Below are 15,114 nucleotides of genomic sequence, written 5' to 3'. Positions count from 1 at the left end.
AGACTGCACCACAATTGGAGAGTCTGGTTTAGTTAGTGTTAGGAACTGGGAGCCACATTTTATATACTGCTGTATATATGATCTGTTACTGGTTTACTGGTCAGCCTTACAGTTCTCTGGCAATTTTCTCTCTTAAAACTGGAATCCCTATACTCCCTGAGCCTGAGAATAAAAAGCTGGTACCACAGGCTGAGTCTTGGCAGAACTGAAGAGATCATCATCTTCATCATCACCGAAGAGGCTCCCACCACTTGGCACTGACGACTGAAAGACATTACACTCAGATTACACATCCAAAAGTCAATCAATTCACACAGAGCTGGGCGAGCCACACAACCTCTAACACAGAGGGACTCAGTGGGAACTAACCCTGGGACTCAGTGGGAACCCTGGGACTCAGTGGGAACCCTGGGACTCAGTGGGAACTAACTCTGGGACTCGGTGGGAACTAACCCTGAAACTCAGGGGGAACTAACCCTGGGACTCAGTGGGAACTAACTCTGGGACTCGGTGGGAACTAACCCTGAAACTCAGTGGGAACTAACCCTGATTTTTTTGGTGCCGGCAAAAAGATCAACATCTGGGTCATTGTCCTTTTGAAGCTTGTGGCTGAAAAGCAGCTCTTCATCCTGGAAGACTCCTGTGCTCTTAGGGCGGCTATTAGTTTTGAGACCCTGGACAAAAGACAAGATCAAAAATGGATACAACAAAGATGTCCCCTGATAGAAGTTTGACCATAGCCTATGTACTAAATAGCAGGAAAAAGACATTCACACAACATATTTTATGGCTTCCCAAAATAGTGATGGTAAATGAATTATCAAAAGTAATGGTGAATAAATCTGTAAACTCAGATAACATATGCATAATCTTTCAACCTGCAAGCAGTATCTGAGTTTTCTATTACCTTCACCCCACCCACTCCTACCAAAAATGAAACCCACGCCTTAGCCATTACTTCATAAGGACTGAAAAAGAAGGACCTGGGGGAGGGGAATAAGGCCAAATTACACTGAGTTCTCCACTCCATCCAGAAAGAACAGTGTAAAAATCACCAGGGACAATTTCTTCGGCTTGATATAAAAAGGAGGAGGGCTAGGGAGATGTTCAGTGGGCAATGCTTACTGCACAAGTGTAAGGACCTAAGTGCCACCATCCCATCACCCACCTAACACACTGGGCGTGGCAGGACACAACTACAGCCCAGGACTTGGCAATCTACAGGACTCACAACCTAGGGTTTGTTGTTTTTAATTAATTACAATAAAAGTCACTGACTTTTTTTTCAACATAGAGTTATGAAATCATGACAATCTAAAATCTACCCTTGTACCTCACTCACCCCTCAAAAAAAGCCAAACAATGAATGGACATGTACTCTGTCTACCCTCTCCTCTCAGCCCCAAGCAACTATTGATCAACTTTCTCTCTTCACTTGAGTAGTGTGCACACAGGCGAGTGTGCAGGGAGGGGGGGAACCATGGCCAAAATCAGTTGTCTTTAGTCACTCTCCACCTTCAAGACAGGGTCTCTCACTGAACCTAGAGCCACAATTTGGCAAGAAGGACAGGCTGGACAGCCTATGAAGGGAACACTCAGTTTTCTCCTTCCACTTCCACGGGTTCTGAGGCTAGAACTCAGGTCCTCAGACTCGTGTTGCATACACCAGTTCTCAGCATGTCCTCTCACTGGCCCATGCATGGTCCATACTTTTGCATGTGTAAGTCTGGCAAACCTCCTGGGGCCATATTAGGACACAGATATTAGCTGCTGTGAAGACACACGAGGAGATGAGCTGAACTAATCTGAATCCCTCACTGGGATCCCTTACCACACATACCCCAAGGATGGTTAGGAACACCCTTCAACACACTGGGAAACATCTCAATGCACACACACCTTGGTGGGAAACTGCTGGGACATGACCCAGTTCCCACTGGCTGCCTCCACTACATGACTCCTCAAGGCCCCTCCTTTCAGACTTGAAACTGAAGCAAAGGCTACTCCACTGTTCTCTTTTTTCACCGTTCTCTGAAGAGCCTGCTCTCAGCTCTTAAAAGTGAGCCCTGTGGTTGGGGCCAAGCCTTGCTGCACAGTGAGTGGCTCCTCATGTTGGTGTCCTGGTTTCTAGAGGCTTCTATGGCACCACAGGCAGAGCCGTGGGACTTGAAACCTCACATCCTTGCAATGCTTTCAGTAACTATTCCTAAGTATTTAAATTTTTATTGATGCTGTAAATGGGATTTCTTGCTTTTATTTTCATTTAAGACTATATAAACATGCCCCAGTGTGGGAGAATACCAGGGCCAGAAAGTGGGAGTGGGTGGGTAGGTTACCAGGGGAGGGGGGAGGGAAAGGGGAGGGTGTTTTTGGATGGGAAACCAGGAAAGGGGATAACATTCAAAATGTAAATAAAGAAAATATCTAATAAAAAAATAAATAAATGTGAGGTAACTTTAAAAAAAACGACTATATAAAGCTTTGATATATTAATATATTGATTTTCTATCCTGCAGTATTGCTTAGATATTCTGTTGTTTTAAGGTTCCCTCTTCCCTGACAGAACCAACTTCTAACATGGACACCCCACCTAGAGTCTCCCGTACAAGGCTAGTGAGGCTGGCAAGAGTGAGTGGTCTTGTCTCACACGTGATCTCAAGGGAAAGCTTTTTGTGTCCAGCCTTAAGCATGTCACCTGTGGGCCTCCCAGAGCCTCTGACCTAACTGAGGCTACTTCCTTCTACATTTCATATGATGCCTGATTTCCATTGTTTTTTAATTATGAAGTGACTTGAACTTTTTCTTTTTTTTATATTTTCTTTATTTACATTTCAAATGCTAGCCCCTTTCCTAGTTTCCCCTCCTAAAATCCCCTATCCCCTCCCCCTGCTCCCCAACCCACCCACTCCTGCTTTCTGGCCCTGGCATTCCCCTATACTGGGGCACAGAACCTTCACAGAACCAAGGGCCTCTCCTCCCATTGGTGGCCAACTAGGCCATCCTCTGCTACATATGCAGCTGGAGCCATGAGTCCCTCTGTGTGTTTTCTTTGATTGGTGGTTTAGTCCCAGGGAGCTCTGGGGTTACTGGTTAGTTCATATTGCTGTTCCTCCTAGAGTTGGACTTTTTCAAATATCCTTTCTGTATCTATCAAGATGACAATGTGCTTCCCATCCTGCATTTTATTAGCATATTACATGGACTGATTTTCAAGGTCAGTTACCTTGTATTCTCAGGAGAAAGCCCACTTCTGCTGTATTATACTCTACTTCCCTAAATTAGGTTTACTGGGACTGGTTAAGCATTTTATCATCTACTTTCAGAAAATAGTCTGTAGTTTTAATAGATATCTGGTCTTCAGGCTAGAGTGGTTAAGAGCATTGGCGGCTCTTCCAGAGGACAACAGATTTGATTCCCAGCCCCCACATAGTGACTTACAACCATCTGTACCTCCAGTCCCAGACAATCTAATGCCCTCTTCTGGTTTCTGTGGGCACTGGGCACCCATGTGATGCACAGACATATATGTATACACAAAATACTCATACACATAAAATAAACATTTTAGAAAGATGTATCTGGGCTGGCCAGATGGCTCAGCAGATAAGAGCACTGACTGCTCTTTCGAAGGACCTGAGTTCAAATCCCAGCAACCACATGGTGGCTCACAATCACCCATAATGATATCTGATGCCTTCTTCTGGTGCGTCTGAAGACAGCTAAAGTGTACTTATTTATAATAAATCTTTAGACCCTGGCGAGTGGGGCCAACTGGAGTAAACAAAGGTCCTAAATTCAATTCCCAAAAACCACATCAAGGCTTACAATCATCTGTACAGCTACAGTGTACTCATATACATAAATCTTTTTTTTATTTTTTTATATTTTTGGTTTTTTGAGACAGGGTTTCTCTGTATAGCCCTGGCTGTCCTGGAACTCACTTTGTAGACCAGGCTGGCCTCGAACTCAGAAATCCGCCTGCCTCTGCCTCCCAAGTGCTGGGATTAAAGGCGTGTGCCACCTACCCAGCTAATAAATAAATCTTTTAAAAAGTATGTATCCATCTAGTTTGGGTTCAGAACGGTGTCAGGCTCTGAGCAAGGCTCTGTGACATCCACTGGAGTATGCAGTGTTTGCCATTCTAGATCTAGGTTACCTCACTTAGGACGCTACTGTCCAGTTCCATCCATTCACTCAGACTTTCTGATGTTAGTTTTTGTTATAACCGAGTGTTATTCTGTTGTATATACAGACCACATTCTCATGATTCAGTAATGCGCTGAAGGACGTTTAGGGTGTTTCCATTGTTTGGCTATTGTGAATGGGGCAGCAGTGACTACGGCTGAGCAGTGTCAGTGGATAAGAGGTCAAGTCCTTGCACGTACACCCACAGGGAATGCTGTAGCTAGGTCCTTCGGTAGATCTACCTTTAGTGTTTTGAAAATTCTGCACCTTCACTTCCAGAGTAGCTGCCCGCTGTGCAGTCCCACAACAGCGGTGAAGGCTCCCCTTCCCCAAGCTGCTCTAGCATCTGCTGTCAGCGGTTCACTTGATCTCAGTCACTCTGACTGAGTCAGGCAAAATCGCTAAAGTCGTGAGGAAAATACAGCGGGAGGGTGAGGATGAGGACAGAGAGCGAACAACATTAAAGATATTTGAAAAGCCACAGGCAAGTACAGAATTTTATAAAGCTACTAAAAAATACATATTTATACAAGTATATATGAATATGTAATTTAAATAGACTTATATGCATGGTGTGAAAAATATTCCCGCAAAAGCCAAAAATTAACTAACAAAAGCCTAGGTTCCAAGCATAAGAAATATCCCTTCACACTGTTGGCCAGAAAGGGGGGATTCCAAGAGACACCCAAACAATGTACGTTACTGTCATTGTCCTTGATTGTCTCCAAGAACGTGAAGGTAAAAAGGACCCTGGTATTGGAGTCACCATATACCGCACCACATACTACTTAGAGCAACTGAGCTAGAACTGCTCTGGAAGTCTCCTTCCCTAACGACTGCCTCTCATACCCCTGAAAGGTGCTACGCAAGCTGCCAAGGAAGAAAATCACTAGTGCTGCCTAGTCGGGAAGCCTACAAACACATGATGGCCCGGCAAGGCCTCCCAATCGGTGTACTAGTGGCACTTTTACTCTGGCTGCAAACAAAAGCTGCCTAATTGGACTGAAGGCTCTCTCAGTGCGAGGAAATGCATGTCTACTACTGTAACCCCAGCCCAATACAGTTTTCATCCAGCCCTTCCTTCAGAGAAAGGCTGATACCTGGAACAGCCCCTTCTACCACTGGGACTTCTAACCTGGAGGCTAGCCTGACACAAGTATACACGTTTGCCAACTCCCCTTCCAACTGTGCACTTTCATATGCAGCCAAGTTTCCCAGGAACAAGGTCTGGACATTTCAGAAGCGAGTGAGGCTGAGAGGCCAGCTGCTGACTCACTCCCAAGCATCTGACTGGGGAGAATTATTTACACTTACACTAAAAGCTCAGACTTCCTCAGGCCTCAGGCCAGCACCGGCGCCCTGCTTGGAAGGGAACCCCTTGTGTCATCCGCACTGCTCTTGCACACGCACTGCTCTTTGCTTACCTTCTCCAGTCCGTCCTGTGGTGCACAGGTGCTGCTTCCATCCTCTACTTTGTCCTCATCCTCATCAAACAAACTAAGCACGGTCTTGGTTCTGCCCTTGGCTCCTTTGTCCAATGGAGATGAAGAAGAGAATATATCAGAAGGCCCACCTGCTTCCTGATCAGATACTGGTAAAAATCCTTCCTATAAACAAACAAAAACAAGGAAAAAATTAGTAACTAGAAATTAAAATCCACCATGGGTCTTCACAAACTTGACAATAAATTAGTAGCTGCCTTGTTCACATGACACAATACAACACAGTTTATCACAATGCAGATGACCACGTGACAAAACAGTACAGCCATCAAGAAGCTTGTACAGACAATCCACAGTTAAAGATAATTTTTCCAGTCATGTTAAGCCAGTGGCCCCTCTTCCTTCTACAAAGTGATAGGGCAGTTATAACCCTGATATACACAGGTTACTTATTTACTAGAAAGAAATCCTAAACTATTAACATTAATAAATGTCAGTCATTAGAAATAGATCACCCAATTCTTACTGTTAATATGTAAGTCCCAGAGGAAAATCTAACCAGCAAACTCACACTCTGTAGTCTTTCATTATTCATACACATACAATTTCTAACATAACACTAAAAATGCAAGATTAATCCACTCAATAGGATCACAATTCTGGCAAGATACTACTGATCAAAACAATTACTATTCTATGCATCACTAAGAAAGAAAAGTGATTTCCAATTAATCATACCATAAACTGCAGAGTGCACCCCAAGCTTCCCAATGGAAAGGCCTGTCTCGTTAGACGCATGACAATACGAGAAGTCCTGCTTACTTACTGTGTGAAAGGCAATGTGCCGGTGCTTATGACTAAGAGAAGCAAACAAACCTAATCCTCAGGAGCTCACACCTGACTGAGATACAGAGCAGTCAGAGTCACGCAGGTCCACTTGCAGCCACTAGGAGGAATAGTCACAGTGACTCAGGGAGAGTCTCACTGCAGCTATAAGGACCACTGTGAGAAATGTGAATGGCATGCTCTTCACACGGGCCCTGGGAGAAACTGAACCTGAGCAGCTGGACCTACAGAGCATGGGGAGCAAGGAAAACCAGTGGCACTGCATAGACAGAAAGCAACTGTTGACATGAGTCCCCTGTCACATGGCAGTATTAGCTGAAAGCCTACTAGGAGACAACAAACCCTCAAAGCAGAAACTTAATGTTCAGAAGAAACCCCACTTCACTTTGCTCTGATGTAGTCAGCATCAACCAGAAGAAAAAGCCTGGCAACCTAACTTCCTGAATGTGACCTCTCACTCAGAAGTGAGGAGTACAGAGCAAGGCAAACGAGAGCTGCAGAGAAGCAAATGTCAAAAACACAGAGCAAGTCACCTTGGGAACGAGAGGAGGAAAAGCACTCTGCAGACAGACAAACTGCCTGACAGCACTGCGACCCAGCATGCACTGCAACCCGGCATGCACTGCAACCCAGATGGCACTGCGACCCAGCATGCACTGCAACCCAGATGGCACTGAGATCCAGAATGCCAGTAAAGTAAACAGAGCTTTTCGTCTCACAGTGTACAAGAATTCTGCTATGAACCTAAAGGAGGGTTCCTGGAACAGCATGAACACGGGCTATTTTCTTACCATACTCAGTATTTTCTAGCCTTTCTACAAAAACATTTATGTAAAGCATTCTCAGTGTCAGGAAATGCAGGAAAGTATTACACAGATGTGTCCCAATGGGTTGGAAAACCACAGATGCAGCTTACCTTCTGTGTCATGCTGGCCACATCAGCACTCCCCACTTCTGGGGACGCTCTGGCATTATCAACCTTCAGATCCACAGGTTTCACACCAGATGGTACCTCACTGTCCTCCTCATCACTAAACAACAATGGCACCTTGGGGACACTCTCTTTTTTCTACCAAAAGAAGATGGCATTGACAATGATTAAAAATATTATACCTGAACAGAATGGTAACATATAAAGCCAGCCAAAGCCAGTCCTTTCAGGAATGAGCTAAGTATAGCGGAAGGACGGATGAGATGGTAGCAGTGACCTGGGCATGGAAGGTGAAGCAGACAGGACTCCTCCAGACTTGACCACAGCTTCACTCACAGCTTGTGGCTGCCACAACTGTAACTGTGGTTCTAACTAGTTTGTCTCCTCTTATACTCACCAGTAAGACAAGACTCAGTAGTTGTTTCTCCAAATCTCTACTCTTTGCACTAAGACAGAATGAGTCGACCCACTGTGCGTGCCCTTCTCGTCTGCAGCACCTCCTTGCTTGCCATTCCCTAATGGTATGCCAGCTCTCACATTCCCACACCCTGGGTTCCTCTGTTTGAAGGCTATCTTCGTGTTTACAGCAAGGCCCAGATGCAAATGTCACCCAAGGTTTTTCTGCTCTGTTCAGTATCATTGCTTCTCTGAATAAACAGTATTTCCTCTTTACCTGGTCCTTATTTTACTTTATTCTTCATCTGCTTGTTAATTTATCTAAAAACACCAAATACTATATAGCCAGGCAGAGAATATTACACAAAGTATTCTTGCTCCAGTTTGTAAGAACTTCCGCTCAGCTCGTCAATTCCTACTTTGGAAGGCAGGCAGTTTGGAGAGTGGGAAGCAGGTCATGTAGCCAACTAGGAGTTAGCCACTATCTATAAGCTGTAAGGCAGCAATGCCTAAGCAAGCCAGGGTGGCTGATGTGGGAAACCATCAAAGGATAACAATAACTGTGGTTGAAAATGATACAAATGAAAACTGGGGTAAGAGGACATTTAGTTATTATCAGGAAGAGATCCTTAAGATGCAAAAATTATTAACTTGAAATCAAAGAAAATGGAAGCTCACTAAGAATTCAGATGACAACAGGCAACACGTAAGGGATTAAAGAAAAACAAATGTAGTATGTACTACACTTGGAATTTAAAGATGAAGCGTCCCTAGGCTCAGCGACAGAGAGCATGGTACCAGCTAGCGGGGCTATTTGAGGTCCTGGCAACTTTAGGACACAGGGTGTTGCTGGAGGAATATCACTGAGGATGAGTCCCTGGGAGCTACGTCCGGCCCTCCCATACCCTGTCCCTCTAGCTGCCTCCTGTCCACCAAGAATTGAGTAGCCTCCATTTCTATGACGTTCTGTCTTAACACAGGTCCAGAACCAACAGAACCAAAGACTAAGTACTGACTGTCTAAAATCATGAGCCAAATGAGCCTTCCTCATTTATGTTAAATGTGTTATCATAGCAGCTCCCAGCATGGGTTCTCAGATTTGACAAAGCAGCATCTCTATGCATGTAGCACAATCTCACAGGTATTTTCTGAGTCTAGAAAAATGATACCGTTGTTGCAGAAGGAACAGATGTAGGAGGAAGGCCAAACAGAGAGCTTCCACTCTCAGCATCATCTTCAAAGAGAAGGGAAGTTCTCTGAGTCTTCTTCTTGCTATGAAAAAAAAGAAGATCAAATTCAGGAAAAAATACAATTTAAAAACTAAAAGCTTTTTTGGTCACATTCAGTGACTACTCCCACCATTTGTTGACTTTGTATAGTGTAAAGTTGGTGATTTAAAAAACCTTTGGATAGACAGAATCTGATCATACAGGCAGGAACCTCCGCCTATCACTCTAATGCAGAGGAGCCCAGAGACCTGCTCCTGAAGCCCTGTCAATCACTTTGCACCCGCTGCAGCTGCACTAGCTCGTAGATCTGAAGGCATACTGCACTCCTGGCAGTCACAAACAGAATTCTCCACCATCGTCTTCTCCAACAGAGAAGAAACTAGAGCAGCTGTGCCTACTTTCAGCATGCCAAGGAAGGCAGCTGAGAGATCAGAGCCAGAGTCAGCTTTTGCACTGTAACCTTCTTTTCCACCCCTACTTCTTTGATTCAGAGTAGATTTATTAGGTGTAATTTACATAATAAAATTGCCACCTTTAAAATTCACATTTCAAGAATCTTTAGCATTTTGAGAACTGAACACTATCAGGAGAGTCTAACAAGGAACCCAAGCCTGTCAGCGGTTACCTCCCCATTCCCTTCTCTTCTGAACCACCCACCTACTTCTGCTCTCTGGATTCATCACTTCTGGGCATTTCCTATAAATAGAATCATTCAATCTATGGTCATATGTGACCAACTCCTTCAGTTAATGTATTTTGCAGGATACTTCATGCCCTACCATGTATCAGCACTTTATCCCATATTGTTGCTGAGTAACAGCCCACTATGTGGTCCCACAACCTTTTGCTTATCTAGTCATCATCTGATGGCACTTAGGTTGCTTTCTGGGTACGATGGATTAAGATGACAGCACACATTCTTGCAGTTTTACCTGAGCATGCTTGAGCATGTTTTCATTTGTCTTAGTTGTATACCAAAGAGTTAAATTACTGGATCACACGGTAACGCAGGCTTAACATTCTAAAGAAATACCAAAACCATTTTCCATTTTATATTCATCCACATCTTTGCACTGACCTTTTGAGATCTGTTCAAATCTGTGACTTACTTTCTGTACACAACATTTCATAGTAATGCAGAAAGCCAGGAACTGTGTGGCTGGCACCAAGCCCTACAAAGGGGATGTTTCAAGTCATCAGGTTCTTGGCAATGTGTGTGGTAGGGCACACATGTACAGAGGATGCTCAACTACAGTGGAGCTACAGGGGGTGGGGGAAGGCAAAGATATGCCTGTGCTCTAAGCCCCAAGTTCTTCCTTTTCATGTCTGGATTATAGTAGGCTCTCAAAAGAGAGGACTTACACTGACTCTTGACAGAAGCTGGTCAGAAAAGGCAAGAACAATAAAAATAAGAGTGTCATATTTCCCTGAACTATGATGAATGCTGCCCATGACCAGCTACTACACAAAGCATTTCACATAATAAGTGCATAATTATCTCACCAAGCCTATAGGAGATGAAAAATCCGAAGCCTAGAGAAGTTGGGGAACGTGCCCAAAGTTATTCATATAGAGAAGAATTTAAAACAGTACTAGGATTTCAGACATTTTCTATTCTGGACCAAAGACCACAGATACACCAGGTGTCAAGTCTTGGGAGCCTAAGAGCAGCAACATTAAAGTCTGAGATGTAGCTCTTTAGAGAAATCTAAGGTACTTTGAATCTGAATCCACTTGTGAAGACTACCAGCTACTGCACAGAACTCCACAGTCAGTGGACTGCCTGCTAACTCTACCACTCAGCTGAGCTTCCATGTAAACACTGAACAACTGACAACTCTCCAGAGGAAAAGGTTGAATGTGGGAGTTCCTCTGAACACACAGCTATCCAGTGGCACATACAACATGCCCTATGTCACTCTCCACAAGCAACAAGCTTCAGCTCAGTCACATAGACCAGAAGACATGGTTAGTACCTGCTAGGAGTTTACTCCTAATATCATGTTTTGTTTTTTTTTAACATTTTCAGGATTTCTATCAAAGTAAAAAACTTTTAAGTAACCTTTTTTAGGGTATACCTAACAGGGAGGGGAAGACATAAAAGATAACAATATCATTCTTAAACCCCTTAGAGAAAAAAACTGTTTCAAGGTTAAGAAAATGTCAGAAATAAAAATCAAGGCAAACTTTCCCAAAGCCTTCACACGGATAAGCAAGAGCAGCCCTATCTATATGTGTGTGTGTGTGTAACAATAAGGCATCAACCACATCAACAGATATCCGTCTCACACATGAAACCTTTCCTGCGATTGTAAACATCTCACCTGTCCTTTGCAATAGCAAACAGATCAACTTCATCGTCATCTTCATCCTCAAATAGACTGGTCTTTTTCACAGCCTTCGCCTCTTGGCCTTGGGTGGTCCCCGAGTCCCACAGTTCTCCTTTGGACTTACTGTCAGACGCTAACTTGGTATGTGAATCAGCAATATCCCACTGGTCCTTAAGACACAAATCATGCATTAAAAATCTACAAGGCAGTGGTGAAAAAATGGCTAGGTGGAAAAAAAGAACTTGCTACATAAACCTGAGGACTTGAGTTCAAATCTCCAGATCTCAGGTTTAAAAGGTCCAGATACAGCCGCACACATCAGTATCCCAGCACTGGGGTCAGATCTAGGTGGAGCCCAGGAGCACCCATCAGCTGAGCCAGGCCACACACAAACATGAGCAAGGGCCCCTCCACTCAACACACACACACATCTTCCTCTTCTCCTCCTCCTCCAATAGGTTGGTCTTTCACAGCTTTGCTTCTTGGCCTTGGGTAGTCCCCAAGTCCAGGGGTCTACCAGCCACCAGCCAGCTCTGGTGTGTTGAAGGAACTGGAGCACAATTAGTGCAGAGACATACATTATCTAATGGCTAATTTAAATATAGAATATGGCAAGTAAAATTAGTTTTCTATCTTTTAAGTTACAAACAAACTAAAAATCAAGCAGACTCAAAGCAAAGTTATGCCTTAGGTTTCTTTCTTTCATTTAAGAAGGGGTCCCAAGTAGCCCAGGCTGGCCTTAAATCACTATGTGACTGGGAATAATCTTATACTTCAGATCCTCCTGCTTCCTCCTCTCAAGTACCAGAAACACAGACCGCACCTGGGATGAAACCCAGGCTTTCTAAAACACTAGAGTTGTTGGCTTGCTTTGCAAGAGTCATTTTTGAAAAAGGAACCTCAATTGAGAAAATATCCCCACAAGGGTGGCCTGAGGGAATGCCTGTGGGGGACTTTCCTGATTAACAATTGGCATGGGCGGGCCCAGCCCACTGTAGTTCGTACCCTCTGAGCTGGTGAGCCTGGGTGCTACAGGAAAGCAGGCTGAGTGAGTCACAAGGAGCGAGCACGCTGCACCCTCCCTAGCATCTGCCTCAGCTCCTGCCTCCAGGCTCCGACTCTGAGTTCCTGCCCTGACTTCCCTCAGTGACAGACTGTAGCATACAGCTGTGAGCTGAAATATACTCTTTCCTTTCCAAGTTGCTTTTGGTCATGGTGTTTGATCAGACCAATAGAAGCACAAAGTTAAGATACTAGACCAGCACTTTACCAACTGGGCTGCAACCCACTCTGTTAAAAGGTTCTGATTTGTCTTATTATTGTAGTATTTCCTATGTTGGACATAGAACCAGGGTCTTACTCTTGCTGGTTACGTACTGCAACTGCACTAGTTACATTCCTAGACTTTTAAAATTCAGGGCACTAAATTTTATTATGTTGATTGTTTGTCAGCCTTCTAAGATAAAATATAACTCTAAATCTTATTTGGACTTATGGTCTTCTGCTCAGCTAAATCTGAATAATAATTAAGCTTCTACTGATTTTGCTGATCTCTATCCAAATCACATATGCACTGCCTTACAGAAAAGGAGCTGAATTTGTGTACGCCACTGCTAGTGTGTCTACTGCACTGCAGCTTAATGACACAGCAGTCCTGGAGGTAACACACAGTGGATGGGGCCCTGGACATATGGCCCTCAAAGTATAGCCCCTTGGCAACAAAGACAAGCCCTCTGACCGTCTTGCCTTTTCCCTAAACAAAACAAAAGAGGATGCCATGGTCCACTACTGTGAAACAAGACCAATAGTGTCCTCCCTGTACTTACAGGAAAGATGGCCCCACTGCTGAAGACACAGAGCAAAATCTGTACAAGCAGAGTTTGCTAAACCCCTTCAGCTTCTCACTGCAGACCACTCTCCAGTCCTAACATGCTTCTCCCAAACTTTGCTCTTTGTCACACTTAGCAACACATACCCACAGGTTCCTTATCACCCCAAATGTACCTTAGATGTGAATGCTTTTTTCCTTGCTATCTTTTGATACAGAACTTCAGCCATGAACCTGTAGTGCAAGCCATATTAACTCCATTTTGAATGTATTAATGTTTAACACATTGCTTAAACACTTTTCTTTGAAAGATACAGTGTGGCAAATGCCATCTTTCCATGACTAAGCCGCAGTGAGTACAGAACAGTAAGTGAACACGTTTAGAACAGCTCTAACTCAGTCTTCATTTGCATTGGGACCTCGTGTGTGGGCAAGCCATAGCCTACCTCCTCATCACTGCTGAACAACAAGGCAGAGGTCTTCTTTGAGGGCTGCTCAGAAGGCTTTGCTTTTTCTTGACTCTGAGGTTGTAGAGATGAAGTCTGCTTCTTACCTGCTGCACTCCCAAAAAGATTGTCCTAAAAGGACAAATGGTAGGACAGTCTAGAACGTATCAACAACTCATATACTTGAAACCCAAGCAAGACATTCTCCCATATGAATACATTCTCCCACAAGGAGCAGAGTATAAAATGTGTTGGGAACAGTCAAAAAACACCTGCATATATCAGCCTACAACCTCTTCAAGTTACAAGCACTATCCACAAAAGAAAGACAAGATTACCATGGAATTCTTTTAATTTAAAAGAAAGAAAGAAAGAAAGAAAGAAAGAAAGAAAGAAAGAAAGAAAGAAAGAAAGAAAGAAAGAAAGAAAGAAAGAAAGAGTTGGAGAGATGGCTCAGGACAGAGGTCCTGAGTTCAATTCCTAGCAAACACATGGTGGCTCACAACCATCTGTAATGAGATTTGATGCCCTCTTCTGGTGTGCAGGAATACATGTAAGCAGAACACTATATACATAGAAAAAAATAAATCTTTTTTAAATGTTTAATTATTGTTCTGCATGTGCATGTATATCCAGGGTATGTGAGTGGGGAAAGTGCATGTATACAGTGTAGAGGACAACTTTCAGGAGTTACTACAGACCCTGAGCCAGAGCTTGAGAGGGCAAAGGACAGGCAAGCTGGTGGAAGCACCAGGAGGTCACCTTCCCATTCCACCTGCAGGCATGAGAGCCTTGGCAACAGCCAACAATCAAACATCTCTCTTGAAAAATTAGATATTGCATTAATGACTAAAAGGAGTTTTTAGAGATAAGAAAGTTAGAAAAAGAGGTATTATTTATAATTAATTTATAATAAGAATACAAAGGCATGGAACAGTTTACTAAATAAAACCCCTGGCACCCTGAGGAAATTCATGACCTTTATAAATATTCTAAAAGTATCTAATATGTAGTAACTGTGGCTTTATGCACCTTTGATCATAGGATTAATGAAGCCAAGGCAGGAAGATTATAAATTTGAAGCCAGCTTGGGTTATGCTGCATGGTCAGCTGCATGGACTTCCTAAGAGATCCTGCTACCATACCCAACCCCACCCCAAATTCTATTTTCCCACTTTCATTAAGGTAACTGAACAAAACCATCAGAGGGTCCAAGTTTGGTTTATGATGCAAAAACTCTTAACAGTATATACTGTAGCAGTCCTGAGCCAAAGGCAGGACTGGAGGTCTTTAAGTAAAGCCTGGTAAGGCAGAAAGACCACAAGAATAACAAGCTGCAGGCCAGTGAGATGCTAGTGACAACGCTTTCTTTTACCACACACTTAAACCCTTTACCAACCACTGAGCAAAGTTGTGGCATTACTTGTTTCAGTGGCTACAATGAATCTAGTGACCTTCAATGCACAGAAACTATCTGCAGA

At 43.6% G+C, this 15,114-nt stretch overlaps 1 protein-coding gene across 3 annotated transcripts in view; it reads right to left on the bottom strand.

Moving 5' to 3' along the window:
• Positions 1 to 15,114, bottom strand: part of Washc2c (WASH complex subunit 2C) — a 55,572-nt gene that overhangs the window by 7,894 nt on the left and 32,564 nt on the right. For all 3 annotated transcript variants that reach the window (XM_021188625.1, XM_029534840.1, XM_029534839.1), the window contains exons 19-25: positions 13,634 to 13,765; positions 11,354 to 11,529; positions 8,970 to 9,072; positions 7,390 to 7,542; positions 5,610 to 5,792; positions 546 to 674; positions 184 to 264 (exon numbers count right to left, since the gene is read on the bottom strand). In XM_021188625.1, coding sequence (XP_021044284.1) covers positions 184 to 264; positions 546 to 674; positions 5,610 to 5,792; positions 7,390 to 7,542; positions 8,970 to 9,072; positions 11,354 to 11,529; positions 13,634 to 13,765 — 957 coding nt within the window. The remainder of the gene's footprint in view (positions 1 to 183; positions 265 to 545; positions 675 to 5,609; positions 5,793 to 7,389; positions 7,543 to 8,969; positions 9,073 to 11,353; positions 11,530 to 13,633; positions 13,766 to 15,114) is intronic.

This window comes from Mus pahari, chromosome 2 (assembly GCF_900095145.1).
Source record: "Mus pahari chromosome 2, PAHARI_EIJ_v1.1, whole genome shotgun sequence".
Lineage (NCBI taxonomy): Eukaryota > Metazoa > Chordata > Mammalia > Rodentia > Muridae > Mus > Mus pahari.
The sequence above is the reverse complement of the archived record's forward strand: the minus strand, read 5'-3'. Positions and strand labels throughout refer to the sequence as shown.